General features: G+C 45.2%; 1 protein-coding gene across 1 annotated transcript; it reads right to left on the minus strand.

The window, feature by feature from the left end:
* Positions 1 to 2,462: 2,462 nt before the first annotated feature.
* Positions 2,463 to 4,897, minus strand: LOC124655875 (wall-associated receptor kinase 2-like). Its single transcript, XM_047194705.1, has 2 exons — positions 4,060 to 4,897; positions 2,463 to 3,614 (listed from the first exon to the last, which is right to left on the minus strand). The coding sequence occupies exons 1-2, from the start codon at positions 4,895 to 4,897 to the stop codon at positions 2,497 to 2,499; spliced, it is 1,956 nt and encodes a 651-aa protein (XP_047050661.1). The 3' UTR covers positions 2,463 to 2,496.
* Positions 4,898 to 9,612: the final 4,715 nt, after the last annotated feature.

Below are 9,612 nucleotides of genomic sequence, written 5' to 3' on the forward strand. Positions count from 1 at the left end.
CTCTCTCGTCAGATATATTTTCTGCCGAGTTTTTGATGATGTTCCACCTTTGGATGTACTTCCTCATTGACTCATCATGCTTTTGTCGACATGACCTCAACTCCTCTAGTGTCGCAGGTTTCTTGCAGGTTGATCGGAAGTTTTTGATAAACACATCCTCAAAACTCTCCCAGCTGTCGATGGACCCTGGGGGAAGCTTCTTTATCCACGATCTGGCGGCTCCGCTCAGATGTATTTGAATGCTCTGCATGGCTGTTGCTCTGGTTCCGCCTATCAATTTCTATCGTCTCGAGGTAATCGACTAGCCAATCCTCGGGATCTTGCAGGCCATCGAATTTCTTGAAACTATCGGGTAGCTTGAATCCTGATGGAACTCGAGTTTTTCGGACCCGTCGTGTGAAACACGGGAGTCCACACATATCTTCTTCAGCAAGTTCTGGTGAATGCCGACGTTCTCTTCTTTCTTGTCGCGCTCTATCCACTCTGTCCTGAGTCGTTGTGTCTCTGGCTCCACTTGCTCTCGGTGGATCTTGCACTGCTGCGGTAGGTCTCGGACTATTTTGCCTTGCAGTTCCTTCCGGGAGGTGTAGCTGCGAACGCTGCTCCCATGGCTCCACATCCTGCCATGGCCATGTTATACAACGCTTCTCTTGGATCTCCTGGAGGTGGCCTGGACACTAGGATGAAAGCTTGTGTCGCCATGTACCCTGCTTCCGGTGTTTTTGGGATAATATTCCCCCTCGTGTCGATTGACATAAAGGACATGTCGAGGTTTTGGATTAGAGTTTCTCTTTCAGCCTCCGGTATATTTTGCAACCGAGATCTTGCTCTCCTTCGAGCTTCTCTATGACTATCTCCCGAAGTTCCTGATTGTTGACTTAACTCCGCTCTTCGCCTGCTTGACGCGGAAGCTACCTCCTTTCTTCTGTTCAGAGCAGCTATCTCTTTTTCCAATTCTCTTCCAGCTCGAGCAAGCCTATATTGGTAGGCCTGCAATTCTTCGACCGTAGCAGTTGTCTCCATTGGTTCAGAACCATCCATAGCTCTTGCTGCTCTATCCCATGCTGCTTGTGGAAGTTGAATCCTAACGCGTGGTGTAGGCCCGACATATTTAGTGCCCAAACCTCGCCTTAGGTCAGAGGGATCGACATATGGATTTCCCAATTCGTCGAAAGCCTCTGATGTCTCCTCCTGATTGCGACTTGTTTCTCCGATGGCGTAGATCTGATGATATTTTGAGTTCTGAACTTCGCTTGGTTTGGTGACACCATCATAGAGATTGGTGAAGACCTTTCCAATAGAGATGGACTTGTCGATGAAGTCGAAGCTGTCGGTGTCGCTCGAATCATCGCTTATATAGGAGTCCACGGATGACTCGAAGGACATGTCGCTGAAGATCTTGGCGAGCTTTTCACTTGCCCTGGTGCTGATAAAGCTTGGCGACGAAATTCCTCCTTCACTTGACTCTGTTGATGATGCTGAGTTCGAAATATCGGGATCGACCGCCGATGATCCCGACGAGATCGGAATCTCGAGACGATATGATCCTTCCTTCTCGACTCGGAAGTGGAACTCTCCCAACGTCATCTCAATGGGCTCCTCCAGATACGCATATGCATCCAAACGGGAGGGCGGGTGAGGTATAAAATCAACGAGACCAGTTTCGATCTGTTTACCTCTGTCCATGATGTTGCTTGCTACCGATGAAGTCGACGATCTTGAACGTGCCATCGAGATCAGCTCCTTGTCGCCTCTAAATCCCACAGACGGCGCCAATTGACAAGGTATTAACTTGTCAATGCCTACAAGTAGTAGACTAGGGTTTCGTTGGATGTAGAGGGCAAGTAGATCTAGAAGGTTTCAGCCGAAAAGTACTCGACGATGTAAAAACTAGGGTTTTTAAGACAATGATTCCATCCTTTCTTTGTCCCTCGACTCCCCCTTATATAGGAGGCGGAGCCGAGGGATTCGTGATACACAAGTTTACAGAGTCCGGGAGGGTTTCTAACCCGTCCCGCAAGATTACAAACGATGACTCCTATTACAACTCTAGCCTTCCTTAATAGTATCTTGGGCTTCCAAATCTTCTTATTCTTCGGGTCGTGGGCCTTCTGTAAACCCCGGGTACCATCTTCGGCAGGTCCATTGGGTATGCCTATGTCGGGGGGGGGGGAGGCAGCGCCGGTGATAAAAAGGGGATCCCGGGGAGCCTCTCGGGGGAGCAAATGGAGATGCTCTAACCATCTGCACAACCATTCCACACCCACGGCAACCAAACAATGTATCTTCAAGAGTGAACATAAAATCAATGCGCTTTAGAGATACGACAAACCAACCAAACACTCTAAATATTCTTGCAATGGCCAAAGGCTTTTTTGTTATTGTGATACATATAATGTCATAATACAGATTGGAAACTTACCACCCCAAGTAAGAAATCACAAACTACAATAATGCCGACGGCGTAGAATGAGTTAAATCTAATAAAACTTACTTTCATGAACCAGCCTGGTTCATTGGTTGACTACAAAGCAGCCCCGAAACTTCTAATGTACTGGATTGCATAGACAATGTGGCATCACTAGTTCCGCTCACCCCAGAACTGTAGCAAGCATATTCCCCAGTTAAATATCTGCCGAATTTCACTTTAAGATTGATAAGCTGATCAGCCACTTCTGTCATATCAGGCCGGTCGTCTTGATGTTCTTTCAAGCACCGAATTGCAAGCTTGCCAATTGCTTCTAAAATCAAGATATCCTTTTCAGCTACAATTCCCAAGTCAAACATCGACTTCCCGCTCTTTTCTGTCTCATAGATATGGCGGAACTCGATAATGAGGCTACCAGTTTTTCCGTATCCGATTGGCTTTCTTGATATAAGTTCCAGGAGAACAGCACCAAAGCTATATACATCACTCTTTGGTGTTAATAAACCAGTGTTCCTGAACACCGGGTCGATGTAACTTATGGCCCCAATAATGTTCTGTGTAAAATATTCCGTCACTATAAGCACCTTTGATAACCCAAAATCTGATATTTTTGGTACAAAGTTGTCAGCCAAAAGTATGTTGTCTGGTTTGACATCACCATGCCGTATGTGTTTTGAGTGCATGTAGCTTAATCCTTTGGCCGACCCTATTGCAATGTCTAACCGCAGGTCTACTGGGAGACTTTGGTCTTTGACATGTAGGATCTCTCTGAGACTCCCTTTGCCAGCAAACTCGTACACCAACATTGGAACATCCAACTGGAGGCAGCAACCTCTGAGCTTGAGAACGTTGGCATGGGTCATTTTCAATTGCACCTTCATTTCCTGGGCAAATTCCTTCCTTCTAGCGTCATCTACCTTGATATAGGACTTAACTGCTACCACTGTTTTGTCGGTAAGAGTTCCTTTGTAGACATTACCAAAGTTGCCTTTACCCAGAGGCTCCGAATTATTCTTTGTGATTTTGGTTAATTCCTTCTCTGTGAAAATGGTCACTTCTGTGATTTCTTTAAGTATGTTACCCCCATTCTTTTCAAACTGTACAGCCAGTTTTCTCTTGTCGTGCTCTATGCGTGCTATAGCTAGTAGCACAGCAACAACTAAGAGAAACACACCTAAACCGATGCCTGCAATAGGTCATGTGAATGTTTGTAAGATATATTTTTAATATAAGCAGCAGAGTGCATTTATGCAGTTGATTATTGATGATTAATCACCAACAATTAAGATAATCAAGATTAAAAATCGCCCCTGTTCGATGCAGGTACAGCTGATAAATAAGTTCAGTGAGAATCAACATGCATACCTAGGGCAAGCCTTGCTGCAAATGGGGATTTTGGATGGCAAATATTTTCTTTTGGATCACCATTAGCTTCGTAGCCTGCACGGCATTTGCACTCATAGGACCCATCTGTGTCATGGCATTTGCCGTAGCAAGGAAATTCTTGTCGAGTACGAGCACATTCATTGATATCTGCATCAAGAGTAAATACGGATCAACTATATATAAAACTATTTTGGGGACACTATACAGATCGATGGCTTGGAATATTCTTTTTGAAAGAGTATTACTTGTGCATCCGTTGTCGAGATACGGGTTGCCCTCGTAGCCTTCGGTGCAATTGCAGAAGTATCCAGGGCCATTGGTGGAGTCGACACACTTGCTGTTTGCGCTGACGCAGGTGTATCCCTGCATGATGGGCGCCTCGGCGCAGGACAGGGAGTTACCATCGCGGATGGCCCAGTCTAGCCTCAACGGCATACTGGTAATGCTGCCGTCCATATGGAGGTCCTGTGCACGGAATGTGTAGTTGCCCTTCTCCACGATGAAGCCGTAGTCGCAGGGGCAGAACTCCTGGTTGGAGTGCGGCCACATGTCGTCGTTTGTGAACCGCATCAGGTTGTCCGTGAGGCCCGGCGGGATGTTGATGTGGCAGCAACCAATTCCGGCGCAGGCTCCGTCCTGCGCGCTGTTGGCGTTGTCGGTATAGGCGACGCACCCAGTGTAGTTGGTGAAGATCATGGTGTTGCAGCCGAGGACGAAGAGCTCGTTCGCAGTGTCGGAGATGCGGTACACGCCAGTTGGGTTAAGGTCCACCGAGCCGCTGTAAGTATCGATAGCTGCGCCCGTGGAGTTGTAGCACTGGTACGCTACCCGCAGCATTACCCGGGCCTCCGGCCGCGGCGTCACCGACAAGCTCGTTACCTGTGTATTATCACTGGTGTTGCCTAGAGTCGGCTTGCCGTTGTTGCACTGGATCTCGAAGCCAGCACGGAAGCAGCCTTGGCCGATGCCGAACGGGTAGGGGATGTCGACGGTGCCACAGCTCGGCTGGCAGCCTGGCTTCAGAGTCAGGCTCTCAGCGGTGGCCGCAAGAAGCAGCAAAGGCAGTAAGAATGCGGTATGCATCACTGCTTTCTTTCTAAACATGTTGCTGCAAAAAGAGAAATATATATATAGACAAGCAAATGTGAGGTTCACTTCATGGTACGTACGACAGGAGTGTTTCATTTCAGTAGATAACACGAAAAAATAACAACTAGCTAAGCCAACCAGTAAGATCTCTTCAGTAACCAGTAAAAAATGCGGCCGTTATCTTCGCCGTCGACCCCTGTTGTCTTGCCGCTTGCGTGTGCTGCCGTGCGGTGCATCGACGATCTGGAGGCGAGAGCTGCTACTGCTAGGGCCCAAGATAGGCCGATCACGGCCTTGCTAGCGGCCAAACCCTATTTATCACCCAACAACACGCGTTAGTACGCCCCGCATGCGCGGCTGACGATTTTGGGATGCGGCACATTAGTGCCGCCTAGGTCGGTTTCTACTTCGCGTCTACCACCTAGTCATGTCACCTGCGTCGTCTACACCAACTCATGTTGGTTCGGTTTACCCACGCACGCCCCATTCCACCGCAACGACGTTTGCAGATGGGGTCACTCCTATTCGACGGAGTGACAACTTTGGGGCTTCTGCGGATGGAGCCACCGCGATCGGTGAAGACTCTATGCAGAAGGTTGTGCGTCGCAATGCGGTGACAAATCTGGACTCGCATTGTACGGATATTGCTTTCAAGTCTTTTCTTTCGTTTTCATATCTGTCTATTTCTTCTAAGCTTAATAACGTAGGTATCAATATGGATAGTAATAAAAATCAGGTTGCTGTTTCAAGTCTTTTCTTTCCTTTCCTTATGTGTCTATTTCTTCTAAGCTTAATAACGTAGTCTTGAGGCATATGAAATTTTACCGTTTTACGGTTATTTCTAAAACTTTGACTATGTTAGATACCACATATCTAGATAATGAGGAAGAGAATGTCACGTCAGATAGTTAGCTTGTTTCTCATTTGGTTGGCGAGGTGTCAGAGGTTGGTTTAAATCAGGACAGAGCTTTGCTTACTGTATTAGCTAAAAGCATCCAGTCGGAAATCCAAATCTTCCTCTAACAAGAAACTTCCGAGACGGTCAAAACTACCCAAATAGCATAGGTCCTCGTGACTAGGCTAAATATTTTCACTTTGTTAATTGTATTAGGGATCATAATTTAATTTCTTTTTGGCTATTTCTCAAACTGGTAAACGAGATTTCTCACAAAGTATTTTGAACCATCTTTTGGGTGGCATAGACTTTATGTGGTTTTCTTGTCCGCCTCGTGGATGATCCGGTGGCATCTTACTCGGTGTCAAGACATATTCTATGGACGTGTTGGCTCATTCAGATGGGGAATTCCATTTAAAACTCCATATTCGTAACAAAGCTGACAATTTCACATGGAGTCTTCAATTTCACGTGGAGTCTTGTCACCGTCTATGGTCCTGCCTAGGAAGATTCAAAAGCTACCTTTCTTCATGAAATGGGTAACCTAGCAAAAGACAACCCACATCCTATCCTAATAGGAGGATTTTAAAATGCTTCAATTTCCATTCAAGAAGAGTTGAGGCAGGTTTGATAATTATTGGTCCTTTTTGTTCAACGCAGTCATTGACAACTTAGACTTACGAGTGGTCTCAATGGTCGGAGGATAGTTTACTTGGGAAAATAGCCTTCTAGAACCTGCATACAAGAAACTACATCGAATACTACTGGATACCGAATGGGAATCCAAATTCCCTATGGTGTCTATGAGCTCTAGAACGTAACGTAGATTTGTTGGACCATGCTCCCATCCCGCTGACTACCGGATTGTCTAGAACACCATCTACTCGTCGTTTTTCAAGTTTGAACTTGGTTGGCTACACCGGGGAAGGGTTACGGGACATTGTCAAAATGGTGTGGGAAGGACATGTTGCTTGGATACTTCAATATAAAGGTGGAATAATAAAAATAAGTGCCACATGCAAACACCTTATTGGCTAGGCTCGTCATACAACAAGGTTACTTAAAAAATAGAAACAACGACTTTCCTCTATTATAGAAGATCCCGAGGCTTTAGCAGAGGGTTGTTTTCTATCGACGCAAGAAATTGAGCTAAAAAGCCATGAAATGCGCTGATAGCGAAACTTCTGAGAGGAGGAGCTTAAATGATATAAACGGTTTAAGGCCCAACATATCCTTGAAGGGCATTCGAATAAAAGATACTTTCATAGTATGGCCAATGGCAGACATATGAAGAAACTTATTTGATCTCTAGTTCATGATGAGGGCACGATTGGTGACCATGAGCAACTCAAGTCGTATATTATTAATTATTACAAAGGTTTGTTTGGTAAACCTCAGGAAGGAAACTTCTCCTTCCATTAGTCTAGAACAGATGATATCACCTAGAAGAGAAAAATTGCTTGATTACGACCTTATACCGAGAAGGAAGTAAGAAAAGTGATTTTCCAAATAGAATACAATAAAGCCCCTGGTCCTAATGGCTTCCCGACTGAGTTCTATTAGAATATCCGGGATGTCATCAAATTCGATCTTCTGGATTTGTTCAGCTTCCTTCATAGCGGACAACTGGAATTGTTTCGCTTGAAGTTTGGTGAAATTATTTTACTTCCTAAGGTTAAGGAAGAATAAAGAATCAAACAATATTGGTCCAACCGTTTCCTTAATGTTAGCTTTGAAATCTTCACCAAAGTAGCGACGATAAGACTAAACTCTGTGGTTGACCATGTATCTTCAGACGAGGAGGAGGAGGAGCCCAAAAAGGTTTGGAGGTGAACTAGGAGGACGAGGACACGGAGGGGTAGGGCGAAGATGCGGTACCAAAGGAGAAGGAGGAGGGGGGAGGAGGAGTAAGAGTAGAAGTAGTAGGAGGAGGAGAGCGGCTGTGTCTTGCTAGAAGAGGAAGAAACGGTGACGTGGTGGGCGTTCAAGAATTGCTGCATATGGCCGCATCCCAGGAGCTGAAGTGCCGCCGCGTCTAAGACTTCAATGACGGCGAACTGCACCGTGTCTTCTTTGCGAACACCTGATTCAAGGCCGCGATGATGCTTTTGGCAGCGGTAGGCACACGTACATTACATCAATATGAGCCATGCGAAGAAGTGCGGGCGCCACCGGTGACCGTTCTCGCCACCACATCGTTCCTGCCGGCGCATTGTCCCCGCTGTCGTGTTTAGTTATGTTTACTATTCCAGTTTTTAGTCTATGTTTCTCGTGATGAAGTATCTATGTTAAATATTTCCGCAAAGAACATATTTAAATTATACAGTATGTATGTCCAGGTATCCGATATGCAACGTGCTTTTTTTATACGCTATGCTAGTTTTCAGTGCACTGCATAGTCTTAGGGCGTGATTGGTTGTCAATAACGGCCTGGCTCGCACGAGATGGGCCAAAACCGGACGTTTGGAAGCACGGAATAAAAACATTCCCTGCATAGCACGATTCTCAAAGCAGCCTCAGATAAAAAAAAAAGTTGGTCCAAAAAGAACGCTCGAATTGAGAGTTTTTCCGTGGCCAGGCTCACGCGAGCCCAAAATTGGACCCATCCTGGATTGAGTCATACTAGCACCTCTACCTAACCTTATCACTAATCCGCATCATTTTAATCCTTCCCGATCTACAAAATGGTGGGTCAGTTTGAAATACGATGAATATGAAAAAGATGCATATTGATGTTACGAGTCAATTTTCATGAACGGTTTTTGGTTTCGTGGAATATATAAATGACAATTTTGTGTCCCGTTTGAAGCGTTTTTTGACCAAATTTAGTCAAATTTGTCACAACTGTTCGCCCGTTTCAAAATTTCTTCGACAAGTAGCTTCATCTCACTATCGCGCACGAGTTTTGTGTTCATAGTTCTCCATTTTGACATTCGTATACGAGTACATCTACGTCTTCTAAATATATTGTACGTTGTTGTAGATCTACTCGTTTACGAATATCGAAACCAAAAATTTTGAACACGAAAGTAGTGTGAAATGGTGAAGTGAAGCTACTTCCAGAAGGAATTTTGAAATGGTCGACCATGTGCGAAATTTGACAAAGCTCATCCACAAATGGCTCAAAAAGGAACACGAGACCGAATTTGAAACACTCGACGAAACGATGAACCAATGACGGGAATGGAATCACAACGTCAAGGCGCACGTTTTCCATGTAGACCTAGTCACGAATCGATGAATGGTTAGGCAGATTAGAGGTGATTATGATTGAACTAGTTTAGTTAACCACAATCCCAATTTGCATACAACCAAACAAACTACTTCTGGTTTCTCCAACCAAATCCAAGCGAAATTGTTGGCATCTAAACAAGGTACGAAAGTTAACCTAAGTCACGTTTTCACTTATATGGTAGCAGATGGGCTATTTGCATGTGACGGACCGAAACCAGAAATTCCCATAGGAACAACCAATCAGACCCTTAGTGACAAGTGGAAAAGCGCTTGTAACTGAACATGTGCCATCACTGATGGAGTGTATCTATGATGAGCCCAACAAAACCACCCGTCACAGATGATGCTATGTGAAGGGGGTATTCCATACTTCCGTTCCACTCCGACCATTACGACGACAAGGGGTTACCCCCGCCGGCAGGCTGATCCTCGCTCTCAACGACAGATATCATGTTCAATTTCATTGTAGGGAAGGAAACATATGCATATATAATTAATATATTCAATGGCAATTCTTACCCTCCAAACAAATCTTCCAGATGGAGAAAAATGTGAGTAGCAAGCACAAGGTGTTCGCTCA

Source organism: Lolium rigidum, chromosome 5 (genome assembly GCF_022539505.1).
Source record: "Lolium rigidum isolate FL_2022 chromosome 5, APGP_CSIRO_Lrig_0.1, whole genome shotgun sequence".
Lineage (NCBI taxonomy): Eukaryota > Viridiplantae > Streptophyta > Magnoliopsida > Poales > Poaceae > Lolium > Lolium rigidum.